The 22,827-nt window shown below is 33.1% G+C and overlaps 1 protein-coding gene across 1 annotated transcript; it reads left to right on the forward strand.

Moving 5' to 3' along the window:
* Nucleotides 1–52: 52 nt before the first annotated feature.
* Nucleotides 53–22,164, forward strand: LOC134234771 (xylulose kinase-like). The gene is made up of 19 exons (XM_062716818.1): nt 53–262; nt 545–627; nt 970–1,039; nt 1,690–1,770; nt 2,035–2,121; nt 2,233–2,325; nt 2,565–2,666; nt 2,754–2,885; nt 3,199–3,258; nt 3,392–3,473; nt 4,122–4,162; nt 4,496–4,611; nt 12,504–12,619; nt 12,787–12,860; nt 16,953–17,049; nt 17,473–17,531; nt 19,446–19,533; nt 20,171–20,256; nt 21,894–22,164. The coding sequence occupies exons 1-19, from the start codon at nt 209–211 to the stop codon at nt 21,954–21,956; spliced, it is 1,584 nt and encodes a 527-aa protein (XP_062572802.1). The 5' UTR covers nt 53–208; the 3' UTR covers nt 21,957–22,164.
* The last annotated feature ends 663 nt before the right edge of the window (nt 22,165–22,827 follow it).

Consider the following 22,827-nt stretch of genomic DNA (forward strand, 5'->3'; position numbering starts at 1 on the left):
CAAAAAATGATTATAATATTCAATTGATACCAGACAAATAATAACATTAAGCATTATATTATCTATGTCTTTGTTTGGTACTCAGTCTTATTTCGAGAAAGTTTTAATTTTTTCCACGACCAGCACGCATACTTTTCCCCTTTTAGCGCCTCCATTCAGGGACAGCCTAATCGTAGAATGACCCAGTTTTCAGCTTCGGCAGATAACGATGGACGCTGGTGAAGATCGCTTGTTTCTGGGATTTGATTTTAGCACACAACAAGTAGGTGAATGCATTTTATTACATAGCTACATTTAAACCATTTGTCACTTGACAAAAGTTATGCATTTGCAAACAAAATTTAGAAAAAGTAAAGACACAAAAAATTTTGATCCCGATCTAAAAAAAAAAAAAAGAATTGTTAGGCGGATCTAAGAGGAACTCAGATGGGAAATTCATTGGCGTATACATGTGTATTACTTTTTGTACGGTTTTTAGAATATAGAATACATCTTTTCAATCAAATTAAATGACACAAGAAGGTATATTTTTCCTTTTTTACAGATCAAGGCAGAAGCAATAAATGACTCTCTGCAACTTGTAAATGAAACAGCAGTCAAGTTTGACTCCGATCTTCCAGAATTCAAGTAAGTAAAAACTAGAATGTTTATCTTGATTAACTTTATATAGATGGAAAAAATTTTCTCTTCCCTGGAATTAGCTGCAAATGTAGTCCTCTCCTTTTTTTGGGGGGGGGGGGGATCAGATTAAAAAAATCGGAGAGGGCTACATTATTGCAGCTACCCTGGAATATACTACTACAAGTGTGTCAAACATTGTTATCTACAGTCAAACCTTGTTATCTCAAGAACTCAATGAAACAATGTAACTCTTAAAGTGTCAGAAAATTCAGGATAATGAGTTTGAAATTTAAATTGGAGTGTGAAAATATTTTATAGAATGTATCATTGTATGGAATATTGTTTTAGAACTCATGGTGGGGTGCACATCCACAACGATAATGTCACAGTTACTGCCCCTAGTATCATGTGGGTCAAGGTAAGGTTACCTGTCATTTAAAGTACCATAGCATATATATTTATCTAAAATTATTTAAATTAGTTTATGAACCACTATACCACTGTATACTGTTAAAATATTTCCCCCCAAACACTACTGAATATTTCCAATGTTCCTAAAAATAGAAAAAGTTTTAATAAATGAAAAATATATCTTATTTCTGTATTTAGGTAAATTTTTGACATCCATATGCAGTTATTAATAATATAAAAATATTATGGACAAGTAATTCAATAATTGGGACATTATTAGTTATTTAGTTATTAGGACCCCATTGGAAATAAGCTCTCGAGCTTTAATGGGTTATCCTGGTATCTATCTAGTCATGTTAAATTATTTATTTATAAAATCTTGATTACCAACTTTCAACTGTAACAAGATCAAGTATAATTATGTGTATTTGTTTTATGTATGATGACATGATACCAAATAAAAATACTATACTATATTAGTACATGATATGCTCTATATAATAAATACTGTTTTCAGGGTTTCTTGCTTTTCTCGATGAGTTAATTTCTTTTAAAAAGCTGAATGTGGAATAGGCATAAAATACTTGATGTGTGTTGATAGGGTAGGAATGTTTTCTGCAACTAAACATGTTTGTATTATTTGCATTTTTTGGACAGGCCTTTGACTTGTTGCTAGATAAAATGAAGAAGGATGGTTTTCCCTTTCACAAAGTGGCATGCATTTCAGGGGCAGGGCAGGTGTGACACCTTTCACATGTACATGTATATTTTATCAAAAAATTGTATCTTAATTCTTTATAATAATTGGAAGTTTTGAATTAGAATTCCTCCCTAATATTTGGAATCAATAGAATTAATAAAAAGGATCTGGGTGTATCTAAATTAAATGTTTTAGTGAATGCTTTGAACACTTAAACTGAAGTAGGGGAGATAAATATAAGAATAAAAATAGGTGTCACTGTGCAAGTACATCTATATCTGCAGGTACTCTTTTCTTTGCAGCAACATGGCAGTGCATACTGGAAAAAAGGTACAAACCAAATCTTAAGAAATCTTGATGACAAAAAACCTCTCCATGAACAACTACAGGTAATATAAAGTATTTTCCCTCCCTCCTGAGTCTTACCCCCAGGGCCAATTCAAAAACAAATAGCATTTGATTTTTAAAGGATTATATGGCTTTATAACATGAAATTACAGAACTGTTTTTCGATCCCTGATTCTCCTATATGGATGGATGCCAGTACAACAAAGAACTGCCGTGAACTGGAAGAAAAAGTAGGCGGTCCCTTGGTATGTTTCATTATAGTCTTCTAAGATTTAATTATCTTACAGTGAAAGCTGTTCATACTTTTGGAAAGTGTTCTGCAGTGCATCTAAAAACATGCAACTCCAACCTCATTGATATTTGGGTAGCTTGAAAGCATTTTAGTGAATGACACAATCTAAAATTAAACCAAATGATTTGTAAGCGGTTAAAGTTTCGAATTCTGCCCCTGAATTATACTACTTTAAAGATATTGATTTTGTAGAAACTAGCAGAAATAACTGGTTCTCGTGCTTTTGAGAGGTTTACAGGCACCCAGATTATGAAGATTTCTCAGACAAGACCTTCAGAGTACAATGACACTGAGGTACAGAGAGTTTAACCTCCAATGATCTCAAAATCATGCATTGCTTTTATGATCACCTGTTAAACTTGGTCTGCATTAATGTTACAGAGGATTTCATTGGTCAGTAGTTTTGCAGCATCCCTTTTGATTGGAGATTATGCTCCAATAGATTTGAGTGATGGGTCAGGAATGAACCTTCTAGACATTAGAACTAAGAAGTGGTCACCAGAATGTCTTCAGGTATTTTTAAGTCCTCCACATTTCAAATTATCCTATATTTATCTCCTTTTCAATTAATTGGATGCATGCTGATCATCAGTCAATCAAGATTTGCTTTTTTATTTCATTTTTTATGTCTATCATAGAAGCTGGCTTGTTTCTTTTCTTAGGTTTTGTTTTAGCAGCCCCTTTTCCTTGATCACAGGGGGATGGGATTAAATAAATAGTGTAATGAATTGTGTTCACATAAAAAAATAAGTACTTGGATAATGGGCAAAAAAAGATGATTTACAGAAATTAGTAGATATGTGTATATCTCTCTTTTTTTTAAAAGGCTTGTGGATCAAACTTGAGTGAGAAGCTGGGAGAACCAGTGCCATCCAAACAAGTCATTGTAAGTTTAACAAGAAATAGCTACTTAACAAAGTCTTCATCGAATTTTTGCCTCATACCCTGCATTTCTAAGGACTAATATTGTACATTGATTTTTCAATCTATTTTTACATGTCTTCCTGTATCTTTGATAGGGAAACGTGAGCCAGTTTCTCATTGGTCGATATAACTTTAGTCCAAATTGCAAGGTTGTGGCTTTTACAGGAGATAACCCAGGTATTTTAGTATTTTGGTAAAATTTGGTAGTAAATAAGTTTTCTTCAATAAGGCAAATATTTTTTTAAGTATACATATATGACCTTATTTTCATAGATATATTTAAGGACTAGGAAAAACCCTCTCATTTTATCTTAGAATAAAAACACGAAAAACAAACATCCTTACTTCTGTAAAAACTGAGAAGACTTTCAGATCCTTCATCCTTTTTCATAATACCTTCTAGGTTTTGTTTTTTCACATATTAATCATTTCCCAAAAAAAATCAAATTTATCATTATGATACAAACATTTTCAGCAAAACATTTGTGCAAAATTTGTCAGAAATGACTTACTTGACGGATTGTTTAAAGGAATGATTGTTTTCAGTGAGAGCTACCTCTCTTATTAAAAGATTGAACGGTTCAAATCACGCGTTATCTAGCGAGATTTTATGAGAGTGGCTTCGAAAATGGATACCCAAGCGAACCAAAAATACTTTAGACGCAGCTTTTGTAGAAAAGCGGTAGATTTCTGAATTAAATCGGTAGGCGGGAGATGGAGTGAAAAAGCGGTAGACTCCCGCCTAAATCGGGAGAGTTAACATGTATGTTGAACCTTAACTGCAAGTGCATTATCAAATCTACAAAATTATTTGTATCTTTATAGCATCCCTGGCAGGAGTGGCGCCTAAACTAGGTGATACAATTGTAAGTACAAGACACTGGTGATAAACATATGTTTACTAGCATTATAAAACCATATCTTTTTTGTAAAAAAAAGTCTTTTATTAGCTCACCTGAGCCTCTGAATAAAAACACCAATCAAATTCAATTGTTGGAAAGTTGTTAAATGATACTCAGTGACCTATAAGGCCCATGGGCCTCTTGTCAAATCACATATTCTTTAAAATTTTTTTACTGCTCCTTTGGATGAAAAAAATTGTGAAAAAATTTAATTCTTTGTAAAACAAATCACACATATCACAATTGTAGTTTTAGTCCATATGTAATCACTTATTATCATACATATTCTTGTTATAGATAAGTCTTGGGTCCAGTGATACAGTATTCTCCTGGCTGCCGAGTCAGACAGTGGAACTGGATGGCAATGTCTTTGTTAACCCCATCGACTCCAATACTTATATGTCTCTAGTCTGGTAGTGTATTTTTCAATCATTCAGGGGATGATTTTTGACATGGAAAAATATATATATTTATAAATGAATATATATAGTAAAATTAAAAAAAAGATTTCAGTAATTTCACATGAAAATGAATTTGACTCATCAAAATTACATCAGGTTTGTTAGAATGTTTTTACGATGTTCATCACGGCTGGGAATCTACGTCATCGTACGGGATTAGGACACACAACAATGGAGGACAAATGCTCCGCTTCGATGTTAGAAATTGATATTTTTGCACTTATAAAGAATGGATATTAAATCAGTATCCTGCCTAAAGTATGCCAAAGAACGTCAACTACAATATATATTGTACGTTTGTTCATGATATAATCTTATTGCTCCAAACACTTCGACACAGTTTGAAAACAAGTGAGAAAAACCCGGGATGTGGGGTGTAACGTTGAATTTTGACCCGCGTTGAAAATTGACCCGGGGGTCATTTTTCAACGTTGAATACTGAGACCGAAGATGTTGAATTTAGACCCTAATCCGTTGAAAACTGAGCCGGGTCGTGGAATTTTGATCATGAAACCGGTTCAAAATTCAACAGCATAAAAACACATATTTATGATTGGGTTTTCACTACTGTGATTTAATTCATAGGTATGAGGCCCCGTTTTGGTATTTTGCAAAAAGTAATATCCCCTATTTGAATAATAGTAATCTAGCAACCATGCTCTTTGATAAACATTAACTTTTTAAAAATCTTTTCAATTGTCATAAATGCAACTATATACCTTCATCACCTGCATACGGAGTTTATATCTTCAGTTAATTTGATACGCAAGAGCAATGTATACAATTTTTAAAACGAGGTAAATATCACCTGTTCCAATAGATGATATCACCTATATGCTTGAATTTGTGATATCACCAATTCGAAAAGGTGATGTCACTCATTCGATTGGGTGATATCACCTTTTCCAGTAGTTTTTTTTTTGCTTACAAATTAATCTATTTTACTTATATATCATGTATACAACAAGAAAATCGTAGAAAATGCATGAAAACTGGGTAGTCTGAATTTTCTTGGTTCCAGTGTAGTATAATATATATTATAGGGAGCATTCATTAATGACTGTTGTAAGAAACTCAAATAGGTAATATCACCATTTCGAATAGGTGATACCACTTATTCAAATAGGTGATAGCACCTATTTAGTACGAAAAGGTGATATCACCTTTAATTCTAAGCTCTCTGATTGGCTCAAACTTGATCACATGATTATGTATATAACAGCATAAAGACTTGAGTTACTATTTATAGAATCTGAAGTGCATATTGACTTCATGTTTTTTTCTTGTGATCATATAGTTTACTTTTTTGCAGGAGTCCTTTTAGAAAATTTCATTAAAGTGAGTGACACCCCCCCTCCCTGCCTGGAGATAATTTTTTGTAAAACAGAAATAGTATTGATTTCTCAATTAAAGATAATACAGAGTATGACTTATGTTTCTGAAAAAAAATTACTACAACTTGTATTAATATTTTTTAATGTTCCGTAATTGGTGAGACGTATCAATGCCTTTAAGTCTTGAATTAGGATCAAAATGTACTTTATATTAAAACATATTGGATATCTTTGTCAAAAATTGATACAAGACATAATCAATTAAATAAATTAGTATTCTGAATAACTAAATCCTCTATAATTACTCCATCAATGTATAAAACGAAACACATTTATTTAATATTAAATATCAACAGCTTAATTTATGCTGATCTCTAGTCTCTAAGTCTTGAAGAGAGAAAACTTCTGCCCTATTCCCATTATTTTCAAATTTTGTTTGTCAATCTATGTGATAAAATGATTTATATTCGATAATAATGTTAAACTTTACATTCCTATTTAATTGATTTTACAACCAATTCTAGTTTAATTTGTCATATTTCCCAGAATGCAATCATGGCAATTATTGAAAAAGAATAAAAAAAAAAAAAACATCGCATATAGAAGATCATAGAGATAAAATTATGTAATAAGATGAGAAGTTTATCGAATAGGAATCGTATTTTTTTCGAATAGAAATGATGGTAGTATGTTTTCGAACAACAACTTTATTGCATATAAACCAAATAATCATCGATTAAAAAAGATAAAATAATCGAATAGGAAAGGCAAAATTAGCGACTGGCAACCGATTTTTTAAAATAATAATGACATCGAATAGGAAACGTACGACGGCGTATTCGTGCCATTTTAACAATTTAGAATTTTTTTTCAAAAAAATCGTTTGAACGATTTTAAAAAACGTTTGTACGATTTAACAAATTGTTTGTACAATTTAATAAATTGTCTGTACAATTTAATAAATCGTTTGTACAATTTAATAAGTCGTTTGTACAATTCAATAAGTCGTTTGTACAATTCAATAAGTCGTTTGTACGATTAAATAATTCGTCTGTACGATTTAAAGATTGTTTGTACAATTTAGTAAATTTTTTGTACAATTTAATAAATCGTTTGTACAATTTGTTTGTTAAATCGTTTGTACAATTTATTAAATCGTACAAACTATTTTTTAAAATAGTACGAACGTTTTCTTAAATCGTAAAAACGGTTTCCTTAATTGTTCAAACGATTTATAAAAAACGTACAAACTATTTTGATAAATCGTATGAACGATTTAATAAATTGTACAAACGATTAACAAACAAATTGTACAAACGATTTATTAAATTGAACAAACGTTTTCTTAAATCGTTCAAACGATTAAAAAAAAAATTCTACATTGTTAAAATGGCACGCATACGCCGTCGTACCTATTCGTTGTTTTGTAGTAATTTATGGATGCCATGGATTTTGGAAAGTATTTTCAAAAATAAAGTGGTCATGCTTGAAGCAGTAGCGTAGCATCGTTTTTGAAAGTGGGGGGGGGGGTGGTCAGCCGGAGAAAATTTTTTTTTTACGTAACTGAAAAAGTTGATAACCAAAAAAAAGGGGGGGGAGTTGAAAGTCGAAAATCCTATTTCTTGTGTGTGTGTGGTGGTGGGGGGGGGGGGGGGGGGGGGGGGGGGGTAGAGGCTAACTTTTTTCAGTGTCAACTACTTTCAGTACCAATTCTAATACTTCAATTTCGACACATCACTAAAACCCCTGCCCCTGCCCCCTGTTGCTACGCCCCTGATAACTGAAACCGTGCAGATCAAAATGTACATATATACACGGGGTGATACTGTATGTTTATTTCTATTATTCTTGAAAAGGGAAAAAATTGAAACCGAAATATAAATAAAGTGATACTGATAAATCCCGTAAAACAACTTCCCAGCTAAAAAAAAAATGTTCAAACTTTGAAGTGGGGTCAATATTCAACAGGGTCAATTTTCAACTTGTTGACGTCATCAGGTGTAAGAAAAAAGATTATCAAGCTGTTGAAAAATGACCCCGGGTATAAATTCAACGACTTTTAGTCTCAATATTCAACGTTGAAAAATGACCCCGGTTCAATATTCAACGTTGAAAAATGACCCCCGGGTCAATTTTCAACTCGGGTCAATATGCCCGTCAAATATTGTTCAATAATCATAAATTGGTTGGGGTGCAAGAAAATCAAGTAACCTTGATTAACAGATTGACAAAGATTTCAGTGATCTAATTTCCATTTCTTGTCATGTTTAAAATATTGTACATACATATCTAAGAGACTAACAGTGTAGGGATTAATTATAATATATTATACATCAAATAATTCTAAACTGGCTGTATTAGAGCTTTACAAATATCCATTTGCAGCTTTAAATTGTTAATTGCATATTTTATGAAATAATGGAAATGCTACAGTCTAATAAAAAAATGAATTATTCTTTAGACTATAACATTCTAAGTGAGACATGACTACACTTTGTTGCAAATATATAAAAATTGAAATATATTTTTTTTTCAATAAACACATGTATAATTAGTTTTAATTACACTTATATTATACAATGCTAATTTAGTTTTATTCATACACTAAAACATCAATTTGTTTATATAACACCAATTGAAAGATCTTTTATCTGGACTATAGCTATCAGAACTCTTAATTAACACAAGCAACTATGAGGCCATTTCTTTTTGCCCAACTCCCAAGAGATAAATTAAGATAACTGCTGCATGATCAGATCTAGAGATTCTCTTGCCAGTTAGCTCCTGACAATAAACTCATTAATTTCTCTCAAATTTGACATGCACAATTCTGCTATCAAAATTCTCCGTGACCAGTGCTTGATAATTATACCCATGGGACAAACTGAATTCCTCTCAAAGCATTAACATTTGTTACAGATTGCTGTAAAGTATAATATTATGATGAAAAAATAAGTTTTTACTTAATTTAGCATTTTTTAATAAGGATACAACTATATTTTTACATCTTTTAGGATTATGAAATTTGAAATTTAAAAGACTTTTTTTTTTTTTTAAAAATCACTTAAAGGTCAGAGTGACCTGGAAATAGGCCGCGACACACCTTCTACCTTAGATGTGTACTTTTGCCAAGTTTGAAAGCTCTAGGTCTGATAGTTTTCTAGTTATGAGCCGGACAGGATTTTTCCATATTTGGCTATAGCATCTTTATTAAAGGTCAGAGCGACCTACTTTTTGTGCGCGACACACCGTCTACCCAAGAAGTATCAGTTGACAAAGTTTGATAATCCTAGGCCTAATAGTATTCAAGTTATGAGCCGGACAGGAATGGACAGCTAGACGGACGGACGGACATGAAGCCTATAAGATAATATGTCCCGTCTTAAGACGGGCGTATAATAAAAGACAAAGTTGAATATTGTACTTGGAAGGTGGCTAAACCATCGTATTGATTGAAAAAAAAACAACAATTATTGTTTTATTATACATGTATGAATAATTGATTAAATATTACGTACTGATAAAACAGTTCATGCCATCTTATTTACATTTGCTGGAATATTAGCCAAAAGCAATGATAGGAACAGGGTTTAATAAATAATACAATAGCAGTATAAATTGGGAATTTTTGTAAAAAGAACTTTAGTAGCTATACCAAAAAAAGAAATAATGTCAAGGTCTTTTATAGGATAAGTTTTGGAGGGGGGGGGGGCATTATCAGAGAAAAATGACAGCTAAAAACCTTTGATTGGCAACAATGAAAAGACAATTTTTAACTTCAATTTTTGTTTTGGCGCTCCCCATCACTGACAACCACTTTCATACATTCGATTACTAATTCTATGTTCACCTGAATGCAAGTTAGGAGCAAATAAAATAGCTTTCCGAAACTATTTGTTTCAATTTGGAATTTCCCGATCAGTTTTTAGACCATTGTAGCATGTGTAGGGAAAACAATCTTATATTCACCTGGAGGGTCAGTTGTTGCAAATATTTGAGCATAACAAAAGTTCTTGATCTCTTTCCCATATTAGAAGACATGCTAGTGCCGAAGATCTTATTATTAATACCAATATGCAGATTAAGAAACTTTTCCGGGATGGAAGGGGGGGGGGGTCCACACAAACTCCGAAGAATTTTCTGACTCCAATTTAACTATTTTGACAAGCAATAAAGTAAACAACCAACCTAAAAAGAACTTATTTTTTGAGTGTGTATGTGTACCCGATATGTGTGTTTTTATTTTGTTTTTATACGCCCGTCTTAAGACGGGACGTATTATGTTATAGGCTTCATGTCCGTCCGTCCGTCCGTCTGTCTGTCCATTCGTGTCCGGCTCATAACTTGAATACTATTAGACCTAGGATTATCAAACTTTGACAGTTGATACTTCTTGGGTAGAGTGTGTGTCGCGCACAAAAAGTAGGTCGCTCTAACCTTTAATAAAGATGCTATGGCCAAATATGGAAAAATCCTGTCCGGCTCATAACTAGAAAACTATTAGACCTAGAGCTTTCAAACTTGGCAAAATTATACATCTTAGGTAGAAGGTGTGTCGCGGCATATTTCAAGGTCACTGTGACCTTTAATTTAAGTGAATTTTTAAAAAAAAAACTAAGTCTTTAAAATTTTAGATTTCATGATCCTATAAAATGTAAAAATATAGATGTATCCTTATTTAAAAATGTGAAATCAAGTTAAAACTTATTTTTTCATCATATACTTTACAGCAATCTGTAACAAATGTTAATGTTTTGAGAGGAATTCAGTTTGTCCCATGGGCATAATTATCAAGCACTGCTCAAGAAGAATTTTGATAGCAGAAATTTTCATGTCATATTAGAGAGAAATGAATGAGTTTATTGTCAAGAGCTAACTGGTAGAGCAGATCTCTGATAATGCAGCTGTTATCTTTATCTTTAATCTCTTGAGAGTTGGGCAAAAGGAAATGGCCTCATAGTTGCTTGTGTTGATTAAGAGTTCTTGATGGCTAGTTCAGAAAAAGATCTTTCAGTTGGTGTAATGTAATTAAAACAAATTGATGCTTTAAAATACAGTGTATGATAAAAACTAAATTAATATTGGTTAATACAATTAAAACTAATACTTATTAAAAAATGTTAAATTAAGTAAAAACTTATTTTTTCATAATATTCTTGAACAGCAATCTGTAACAAATGTTAAATTAAATGTTTTGAGAGGAATTCAGTTTGTCCCATGGGCATAATTATCAAGCACTGGTCAAGAAGAATATTGATACAATGTAGTAGAAATTTGCATGTCAAATTAGAGAGAAATTAATGAGTTTATTGTCAGGAGCTAACTGGTAATCTAAAGACTACAGATCATGCAGCAGTTATCTTAATTTATCTCTTGGGAGTTGGGCAAAAAGAAACGGCCTCACAGTTGCTTGTGTTAATTAAGAGTTCTTGATGGCTATAGTCTAGATAAATTAAGATCTTTCAATTGGTGTAATGTAATTAAAACAAATTGAAGTTTTAGTGTATTATTAAAACTAAATTAGTATTGTATAATATAATTAGAACTAATTATACATGTGTTCATTGAAAAAAAAATTACATTTCAAATTTTATATATTTGCAACAAATTGCAGTCATGTCTCACTTAGAATTTTGTATTCTAAAGAATAGTTTTTTTTTTGATTTTTTTATTAGACTGTAGCATTTCCATTATTCCATAAAATATGCAATAAACAATTTAAAGCTGCAGATGGATATTTATTAAGTTCTAACACAGCCAATTTAGAATTATATGATGTATTATTTGTTATAATTAATCCTTACACTGTAAGTCTCTTAGAGATGTATGTACAATATAACATGATAAGAAATGGAAATTAGATCATTGAAATCTGTGTTAATCAAGGTTATGATTTTCTTGCACCTTAACCAATTTATGATTATTGAAATGAACAATATATTTGACGGGCGTATCATGCTGTGGCGGGGCACTTTATTGTTATTTAGGGGGGGGGGATGTCATGTAACTTAAAATAGAAATATCATAAAATGAACACAATCTCCGGACTTCGGTCCCCCTCTCTCTATAGTATAGATCTGCACAAGTGAACACCGGTAAATTTCTACAATAAAAGGGTTTTTCTCACTTGTTTTCAAACTGTGTTGAAGTGTTTGGAGCAATAAGATTCTATCACGAACAAACGTACAATATATATTGTTAGTTGACGTTCTTTGGCATACTCTAGGCAGGATACTGATTTAATATCCATTCTTTATAAGTGCAAAAATGACAATTTCTTACATCGAAGCGGAGCATTTGTCCTCCATTGTTGTGTGTCCTAATCCCGTACAATGACGTAGATTCCCCGCCGTGTTCATGTATCTAGATTTCAGGAAAAAAACATCAATTGTGGATATAAATGTTTGAATGTAAGATTTCTAGTAATTTTACTTTTTATAAATAAGATTTAGAATATAATTTAATTTTCGACAATTTTTCTTCCAACAACCAAATAAATTTCTTTTCCAGCTTTAAGAATGGTTCTCTCACAAGAGAGAGAATCAAAGATGAAAGTGCTGAAGGCTCGTGGGATAAATTTTCAGAATACTTGAAAAACACACCAATGGGAAATAATGGAAATATAGGTAAAATATTACTTCAACAAGGAAGCACCTTTGAGAGTTTTGATTTAAAAAAAGAAGAGTTCCAGCAATGTTTAGGCCTTGATAAAAGTATTGTTTTTGGAAAATTCCTGCATACTCTGTATTTTGATTAAATATTTTATGCATTGAATCTGAATTTCTTCATGTAGGAATATATTTTGATGTAATGGAGATTCAGCCATTATCACAAGGAATTTTCCGGTTCAACAAATCGGATGAAAAGGTACATCATAAGGAATTTAGAAACAACGTATATTTAATTTATTATATGCAGCTTTTTAGTTCACCTGAGCGGAAGGTTCAAGTGAGCTTTTCTGATCAAAAGAAGAAAGTACGGTATGAACAAAAATCCGCCCTGTCCCAAAATCTTATTAAATTGTTCTTGAAACATGTTTAGAGTGACCACTTTGTTATTATCTCAAACCATTTCTTCAAGAGAGCTTTTCAAATATAGGTAGTTTTCGTAAGAAAATAACGTTATGACGTCGTCAACTTGGCGTTATCGAATTTCAACGTTTTAATCCCAATACAGCGCCAAAAAAAAATAATTTTGAAGTCAAAAAAGTTATAGCTTACTCTTCTGATCCCTTTGTGAGCTATTCGTAAAATGTGGACAGAGTTTAAATTTCGCTTAATTTAAAAATTTATTTTCTTTGCTGGAAATATTGTTGGTCATTGATTTTGCTACTTTTTGCGAGAAAACGATTCATCAAGAAAGTCAGCGGAACATTTATAGCTTGAACTAGTCCATTATTCAAATTTTTTGCTCACGATAAAATTTTAAAATTCCGATTGAACGATATATCTTTTATTCACTTTGATTTTTTTATGTGTGTGTGTGTGGATGTTCACTACTTCAATTTTAGAAATATCTGTTGAAAAAAGTGGAAGAACTAGCAATTTCCGGAAAAAACGGATCTTTAAACGTGGTGTATACATCTAAATAATGGAGTGTTGAAATTGTGCTTTGCATATTTTAAAACTACCAATCTTCTAGTACATGCACATGGTTTTTTAGCTCACCTCGACGAAGTCGAGATGAGCTTATGCTATACCCCCGGCGTTGGCGTCGGCGTTAGCGTCGGCGTCCCAGGTTAAAGTTTTAGGAGCAAGTCCATTCCCAAGTAACTATAAGCCCTACCCGAACCAAACTTGCATGGATGATGCATCTAGGGATGTACACTACCAGACTTGCTTCGGATGCTGGATCTGACCTACATTTTCTAGATGAGTGACCAGGTTAAAGTTTTTGGAGCAGGTCCATTCCCAAGGAACTATAAGCCCTACCGGGACCAAACTTGCATGGATGATGCATCAAGGGATGTACACTACCAGACTTGCTTCGGATGCTGGATCTGACCTACATTTTCTAGATGAGTGACCAGGTTAAAGTTTTTGGAGCAGGTTAAAGTTTTTGGAGCAGGTCCATTCCCAAGGAGCTATAAGCCCTACCTGAACCAAACTTGCATGGATGATGCATCTAGGGATGTACACTACCAGACTTGCTTCGGAAACTGGATCTGACCTACATTTTCTAGATGAGTGACCAGGTTAAAGTTTTTGGAGCAGGTTAAAGTTTTTGGAGCAGGTCCATTCCTAAGGAGCTGTAAGCCCTACCTGAACCAAACTTGCATGGAGGATGCATCTAGGGATGTACACTACCAGACTTGCTTCGGATGCTGGATCTGACCTACATTTTCTAGATGAGTGACCAGGTTAAAGTTTTTAGAGCAGGTCCACAGGAACTATAAGCCCTATTTGGACCAAACTTGCATGGATGATGCATCTAGGGATGGACACTACCAGACTTGCTTCGGATGCTGGATCTGACCTACATTCTCATTCCCAAGTAATTATAAGCCCTAGCTAAACCAAACTTGCATGGATGATGTATCTAGGGATGGACACTACCAGACTTGCTGCGGATGCTGGATCTGACCTACATTTTCATTCCCAAGTAACTATAAGCCCTAGCTAAACCAAACTTGCATGGATGATGTATCTAGGGATGGACACTACCAGACTTGCTTCGGAAGCTGGATCTGACCTACATTTTCATTCCCAAGTAACTATAAGCCCTAGCTAAACCAAATTTGCATGGATGATGTATCTAGGGATGGACACTACCAGACTTGCTTCGGATGCTGGATCTGACCTACATTTTCATTCCCAAGTAACTATAAGCCCTAGCTAAACCAAACTTGCATGGATAATGCATCTTAGGATGGACACTATCAGACTTGCTTCAGATGCTGGATCTGACCTATATTTTCCATACAAGAGACCAGATTTAAGTTTTGGGAACAGATCAATCCAAATGAACTTGAAGTCCTTGATATCTGCAGTATTAACAGTTATAAATATTTGTTTACACGATACGTGTTTTTCACGCTACACGCATAGAAATGTGTATATGCGATGTAAGGGGTTAAACACAACTTGCAAGAATATTGTTGTTGGGATGAATACTTAATATTAAGAAAATATGATGTGAGATTTGCATTACTTAAACTGATAACATTCATCGAGGTGAGCTTCGTAATCTTTGATTACCTATGTTATAATTTGGCAAACCTGTTTATTAAATTACAGGAAATAGTGGGCCTACGTATAATAGGTAACATACTTAATTCTTTGTCTGTTGTCTGTCGTCGTTGTTGTAAACTTTTCACATTTTCATTTTCTTCTCAAGAACCGCTGGGCCAATTTCAACCAAACTTGCCACAAAGTATCCTTGGGTGAGGGGATTCAAGTTTGTTCAAATGAAGGGCTACGTCCTTTTCCAAGGGGAGATGATTTTGAATAAGAGAAAAATTAATGGCCAATCAAAGTTTTACATAGGAATATATAGATAAAAATCATTAAAAATCTTCTTCTGAAGAACCATTGAGATAGGAAAAATGAAACTCATGTGGAATCATCCTCAGGTAGTGTAGATTCAAGTTTGTCCAAATTACGACCCCTGGGGGAAGGGTGGGGCCTAAATGGCCGATCAAAGTTTTACTTAGGAATATATAGGGAAAATCTTTAAAAATCTTCTTCTCAAGAACCACTGGACCAGGAAAGATGAAACTCATGTGGAATCATCCTCAGGTAGTGTAAATTCAAGTTTGTTCAAATCATGACCCCTGGGGCTAGGGTGGGGCCAAAATGGCTGACCAAAGTTTTACATAGGAATATATAGGAAAAATCTTTAAAAATCTTCTTCTCAAGATCCACAGGAACAGGAAAGATGAAACTCATGTGGAATCATCCTCAGGTAGTGTACATTCAAATTTGTTCAGCTAGAGTGGGGCCATAATGGCCGTTAATAATTTTACATAGGAATATATAGGAAAAATCTTTAAAAATCTTATTTTCAAGAACCTTTGAGCCAGGAAAGATGAAACTCATGTGGAATCATCTTCAGGTAGTGTAGATTCAAATTTGTTCAAATCATGACCCCCGGGGCAAGGGTGGGGCCAAAATGGCCGACTCAAGTTTTACATAGGAATATATAGATAAAAATTGTTAAAAATCTTCTTCTCAAGAACCATTGAGACAGGAAAGTTGAAACTCATGTGAAATTATCCTCAGGTAATGTAGATTCAAGTTTGTTCAAATCATGACCCCCAGGGCTAGGATGGGGCCAAAATGGCCAACCAAAGTTTTACATAGGAATATATAGGGAAAACTTTTAAAATCTTCTTTTCAAGTACTTCAAAGCCATGATTAGTAATATTTATATGTTATCATCCTCAGGTAATGTAGATTCTAGTTCGTTCAAATCATGATCCCCTGGGGGTTAAAATTCAAGCCCCCCCCCCCCCCCACCAACGTCAGTAAACTTTCAGTTCTGATCTGATATGTGCTTTTTCCTATCCGATGTGATCAAATGAGTGCTGTGGCCCCTGGGCCTCTTGTTTCTTATTACCACAAAACCTGGACATGCTAGTACATGTAATTTTATTCTCCCCCCTACCCCTTCCTCCAAACTTATTTTTAAATAGTTTGTTTCTGGTAAAGTTTTGAAGATGTCTTACTAGATATTGGTTCTACTTTCAGCAATTAAAGGCTTTTTGAGATGTACTTTAATGCTTACAAATTTACAGGTTTCAAAATATGTATAAGTGCAAGATTTGTTTCAATATTTTATAATTTTTATTTAAATATACATGTCCTCTATATTAATTCAGATTTTTTTTTGGTGAAACTTGATTCCAGTTTAAGATATTAAAAATGCTAGCTAGGGATCAAGATTTGAAAAAAGTGGGGAAAATTCTTTTTTGAGTTAATTACATGTATTACTCTAAGAATCTTTGTTGTTAATTAATAGGTGGCCTCCTTCCCACCAGAAGCAGAAGTTCGAGCCGTGATAGAAAGTCAGATGATTGCTCGTAAAATGTACATGGAAATGAGAGGAATGCACACAGGTAGGATGTATAACGGTAACACATTTTATGTTGACAATAAGATCACTAGGACTAGTACAGTTGTATAATATGTTAATGACAAGTCCATTTGGGCAAGCACATTTGTGTATCTTTAAATAAATTAATTTTTAAGTTTTCTTAGAAAATTCCTTGTTGTGATATTTTACATGTTCATTTCAAAGTTTTCAAATTGTTATAAACCTGTTCTTCATGCATATATCAGTTGAAAGTAAATGGTCCCACTTTTCAAAGTTTTCTCAAATATTATTTAATGTGATATCTTGGAATAATTTTGTTCAGCATGACCTTTAGAATGCCTTGCAGATGTCATTATATGTGTCACATCAGTCTTTATTTTTCTGAAATTAATAAATCAGTACACATACATCACATGTACATGTGACTTATTAAATCCTTTGACAGACCTGGACACCCGAATACTTGCCACTGGAGGTGCCTCTCTCAATAAGGCCATTCTGCAGGTAAAGTTTAAGGACATTTAGGAATCACTGTCTAGTTAGTAGAGTATGCCAGGGTATCAAGAATAGTTGGAAACGTGGGATAATTTGCATAATGGGCAAAGCCAGTTCTGTATAAATTATCCCACGTTTCCATCTATATTATTTATGTCCCTGGCATACTCTACTAACTAGACAGTGATTCCTTATATTTCCATTTCATTGTGAAAAAAAATTGTAGATTCAGACTTTAAAGATGTAGACAAAGATTTAAATTACACGAGGACTCCCATTCCAATATCAATAGTCCTCGGTCACTGACGTCAAACACAAAGGCAGCCGCAGGAGATTTACATGCATATTTGGCCTTCTTAGCTCCTGACCTATCAACCTGCCTAATTTACATTCCTGTAGAATTATCAAGAAATCAACTCCACTAGCTTTCAAAGAGTTATCACAGAGATAAAAAATTAGAAATGGAAATATATAAATATACATTTCCATTTCTATTTATTTCTCTGTGATAAATCTTTGAAAATTGGTTGATTTGATTAATTGATCATTTGTCTGGCATGTAGATTTCGGCAAGCGATACGTCCGGAGCTAAGGAGGCCTAATATACATGTAAATCTTGTGCAGCTTCTTTGTGTTTGTGGCGGGGACTATTGAAATTGACACTGGAGGCCTCGGTCTTGTAATTTAAATCTATTAGTCTACATTTTAAAATCTAGAAATTTATTTCACCATGAAATGGAAATATAAGGAATCACTGTCTAGTTAGTAGAGTATGCCAGGGACATCAATAATATACCAGTAGTTGGAAACGTGGGATAATTTATGCATAACAGGCTTTGTGCCCGTTATGCAAATTATCCCACGTTTCCAACTATTTTTGATTCACAGGCGTACTCTACTAACTAGACAGTGATTCCTTAAATCAATAAGCAGGCTACAAGATTCTGGGAATCAAATCCATTGTCATGGGTAAAACCCTAGTTGATAAGTCTGATATGAATCTAATACTCTACTACTCAAAGAAATTATGAAACTATAATTGTTTTTTGAAGTTGCATATGATGAAATCTTAAGAATTTGTTGGCATTGGTTTTAAAACCAACAGTAACAAAAAGCTGTATATTACAAAGGATTGTACAGTAAGAATAGCATTCCTCTCTGATTTACCTACAATGTACAATGTACATGTACTATCTATTGTTTTGAAATTTAATTTGAGATTAGTTAAATTTTGCCATCTTCATACTAGTAGGTAAAGCAGTATTTTCAATTAACAGGTTATATCATTCTAGATTACATCATTCTAGTTTATATCAGTATACACTTATTGAATGACTACGAGGTTAACAGTCAAACTGGGCCTTCCCCACTACCTCGGGACAACAGTTTGACTGTTTAACCGAGTAGTCATTGAATAAGTGTTTTATTACCTTACCTACTATATAATTAATAAAATTGAAATAAACACACACAAACAATCAATAAAGAGTTTTAACAACTGTTTATTCACATACTTGTCTATTAATTAGCTGAACACATAATATAAAGATTAAATTAATATTTAATAATTTAAAGTAATACTTATAAAATGATTGATTGATTATTTGTGTGTTTAATTTCAATTTAATTAATTATATAGCAGGTAAATAGTGATGTCGTGACCATCAAAACGCTTGAATATCACGATGACGCTTTAAACAGGCAACAGTTCATTCTGTGGCCCAGTCAACAGTTCGTCTGTTTCATGATCACGCAAAAACATAAAAGAAATCGTGAAACAGTTCAAAATGCCTTATTACAATTTATATAGTAGGTTTGGTAATAATCTAGATTGTATCATTCTAGGTTATATAATTCTAGGTTTTATCTCTCTAGTAGGTTTTATCATTCTGGGTTATATAATTGTAGGTCTTATCTTCCTAGGTTATATCAGATGTGTTTGGGGCACCTGTTTTTGTGAGTGATATGCCAAACTCAGCCGGCCTTGGCTCCTGTTACAGAGCTAAACATGGTGAGTCTACTCAGTGTTTACTCAGTAGTGTATAAGTGGACATGAGTACTCAGTAGTGTATACTCAATAGTGAGTACTCAGAGAGTATATATACTTATACTTGTGTAAATTAGGTTTTACTCAGTATTTTTAACTTGAAATAATGTGTACTTAGTAGTGTATGTTGTATATATAGTTAGAAATGTGTACTCAATAATGTATACCCAGTAGTCTATTTTCTCTAGTTTTTAATGTATACGAAGTAGCATTTAATAAAATGTGTATCTGCATCACCGGTAAAACTCAGTTTGCGACCGTTAAATCAGCATTAATGGTCGCAAATACCAAATTAGAAGATAGTTATTCCCTAATTATACAGAAGGAATTGTCTACTAATAATACATGTACTAATCATGCAAACTTCCCATCTCCACCAACATCTATATTTAAATTCAAATGTATTTTATAAAAGGAAAAAAGATAAAAATAGATTTTTTCAAAAATTGTATAAAATTTGATTTGATAATTTTTTGTAATCTTAGTAAGGATTTTTAACTTCTGCAAATAGAAAATGAAGAATTAGAACATCTTTCAGCTTGTCAAAATAAACAACCTTATCTTCAGTTGTCTTATTGGTAGTGTATGATTTATTTTACAGGACTTGATGGTTATGATTTCTCAAATGTTGTTAAGAACCACCCCCAGCCAGAGTGTGTGGCAGTCCCGACAGAGGGCGCTAGTGAGGTTTGTATTTAAGGAATGACTCTAATTCTTGGCCAAATTATCGAGTATAATATGGTTTAATTGGGTCAGTTTACGCTTTATAATCCGCGAAGCGGATTATAAAAAAGCGTAAACTGACCCAAACCATATTATACTCGATAATTTGGCCAAGAATTAGTCATTCCTTATAATTTAATTTTAAAATAAACAACTTTGGATGTAAAATTGTGTTTCTTTTTACGAGTTCAAATTTACCGCACAATAATACAACCGTAGTAACGGAAGTGATGGGAAGCGAGGGGAGGTAATAACTGATTCATAGATCTAGCAACCATGATGCTTGTTTACATGAGGTAAGATCGAACAACTGTTCGAAGTTGAAGGTACATTCATTAAATATAGAATTTTCCATGGATTCCGAGGACTGGAAATAAGGGGATTGCATGGATAAGATGATTAAGCTGGTCGTCAAGGCCAGGGGATGTGTCCCCATACCAAACCAGATTATACAAAATAATTTGTGTTCTTTTTGGAAATTAACCGATGAGAGGCGAGAATACCAACAATATTAAATTATTTAAGGAAATTTAATAGCAACCCATTTTATACGGTATAAACCGGGTTGGGGCAGTTCACGCTTTATAAACCGCGAAGCGGTTTATAAAAAAGCGTAAAATGTTCCAACCCAGTTTATACCGTAAAAATGGGTAGCTTTTAAATTCATTGCTTATTATTTAATTTTCATTCATGTGATGTAAGAAAAAAAGATGATTGTTCTAACAGAATGACTTCAGTTTGTACAAAATTTGAATGTAACGTCAGGCGGATTGATACGTTTTTGACGCAAGTGATTGTGACGTAGGCAACCCATTTTATACAATATAAAGTAATTTTTTATCCAATCAAATACAGCGTTACAACCAGAATTAAATTATAATGAATTAAAATAGTTATACTCCCAACAATAGTTAACCCCCCTGAAAACAAAATACAGTAAAACTTGGTTATAACGAAATCACTGAGACATGTGAAATTACTTTGCTAAATCCGTAATTTGTTATGTCAGTTTAAGGAATACGTTAAACTTATGGATCCAAGATAACTTTGTATATCTGTGAATTCACACTATCTGTGTTCGTATTAAATGAGATTTACTGTATAAGGAATACATTTCTGTAAATATTGTATGTGTTATTAAATAAGCAAGCTTTATATTCTTGTGGCTTTGGCATGAACATTGATATGCTAGTTTATGAATACTGCTAAGAAATCATATATAAATCAATATATATGTTGCAGAATTGTGTAACATGTTTTGAATATGCCGATTCATGTACAGGTACTCAAAACAAACTTATTAGAAATAGTACATTACATATCATTTGAATACATGCACCTATTAATATGTTTTGCATAGGCGTCGGAACCGAGGAGAGGGGGGGGGGAGTTAGCCCCCCCCCCTACTTTCTTTGCAAAGATAGACATAATATAGGCATTGAAAATTAGGTTTACTTTTTTTTGGTGTTAAGCCCCCCCCCCCCCCACTTTCAAATTGCTTCCAACGCCTATGTTTTGGGAATCTTTGTTACTGAGTATGAACACTGTCTCCTAGAAACCATTCTATACTTCATGACTTAAATTGTGTTTCTATCTTTTAGGTCTATAAGGAAATGAGTTTGAGGTACAGAAAATTAGAGCGAGAAGTTGCCAACCAACAATAACAGAGAGATGTGTAGGATTAATTAGTCTGCTCATTATTTATGGTAGCTGAATCCCCTTTTAATTACAATTGGTGCTATCTCCTTCTTGTATAATTTAAATCATTGTTATGCGATTGTGATGGATCACTTCATTGTGAATGTTAAATCAATTATGTACCAATAGCTCATCCTATGATGGACAATAAATTGATTGTACACTTTTCAAGAATACCAGTTCAATGTATAGTTCATGAATCCTACAGAATTGGGGTTTTATTTTTTAAAAACAACAGGAGCTTCATGCACATAGTTCTTTTAATGAATATTTTTATAGTAAAATGATTATGTCTGGAAACGGGCCTTCATGCACCCTACTCCGTGATGTGATGTGCCTGCTGTCATCATTTCCTCGTGACTGTGAGCTAACCTACAACATCACTTTTTGAGATTTCAGTAACTTTGTTAAAAGTTTGCATTACATTTTCAAGTTTGTTATAATGACCTTGTAAGCAAATATAACCTATTTTTGGGTCATATTTTGTATGATGCTTTTATTAGCTGTATTGGACAGATACCAAAAAAGCTTATGCGATGGAAAAATGTCCATCTTCTGTCCTTTTTCAATCTGTAAACTTTTTTTTCAAAATTCCATTCCCTCTGTTTTACTTTTGACTATAATAAGCCCCAAATATTTTTTTTAAATTGATCAAAGCACTGAGGCAATGAGAGCTTAATAATCAGACACTAAGCAAATTAAAAGTGTGTATAAATGGGGAGGACATAACAAGTAAAAATAAAAATTACCAAAAACTTCGACAAAATTTAACATACTAGTAAGTCGGATTGGAGATGGGCATTCTACATGTATTTTCAACAGAAAAAAAATGAATAC

The sequence above is a fragment of the Saccostrea cucullata genome, unplaced genomic scaffold, assembly GCF_032062105.1.
Source record: "Saccostrea cucullata isolate Sc308-1 unplaced genomic scaffold, CSIRO_AGI_Scuc_v1 ctg3678, whole genome shotgun sequence".
Taxonomy (NCBI): domain Eukaryota; kingdom Metazoa; phylum Mollusca; class Bivalvia; order Ostreida; family Ostreidae; genus Saccostrea; species Saccostrea cuccullata.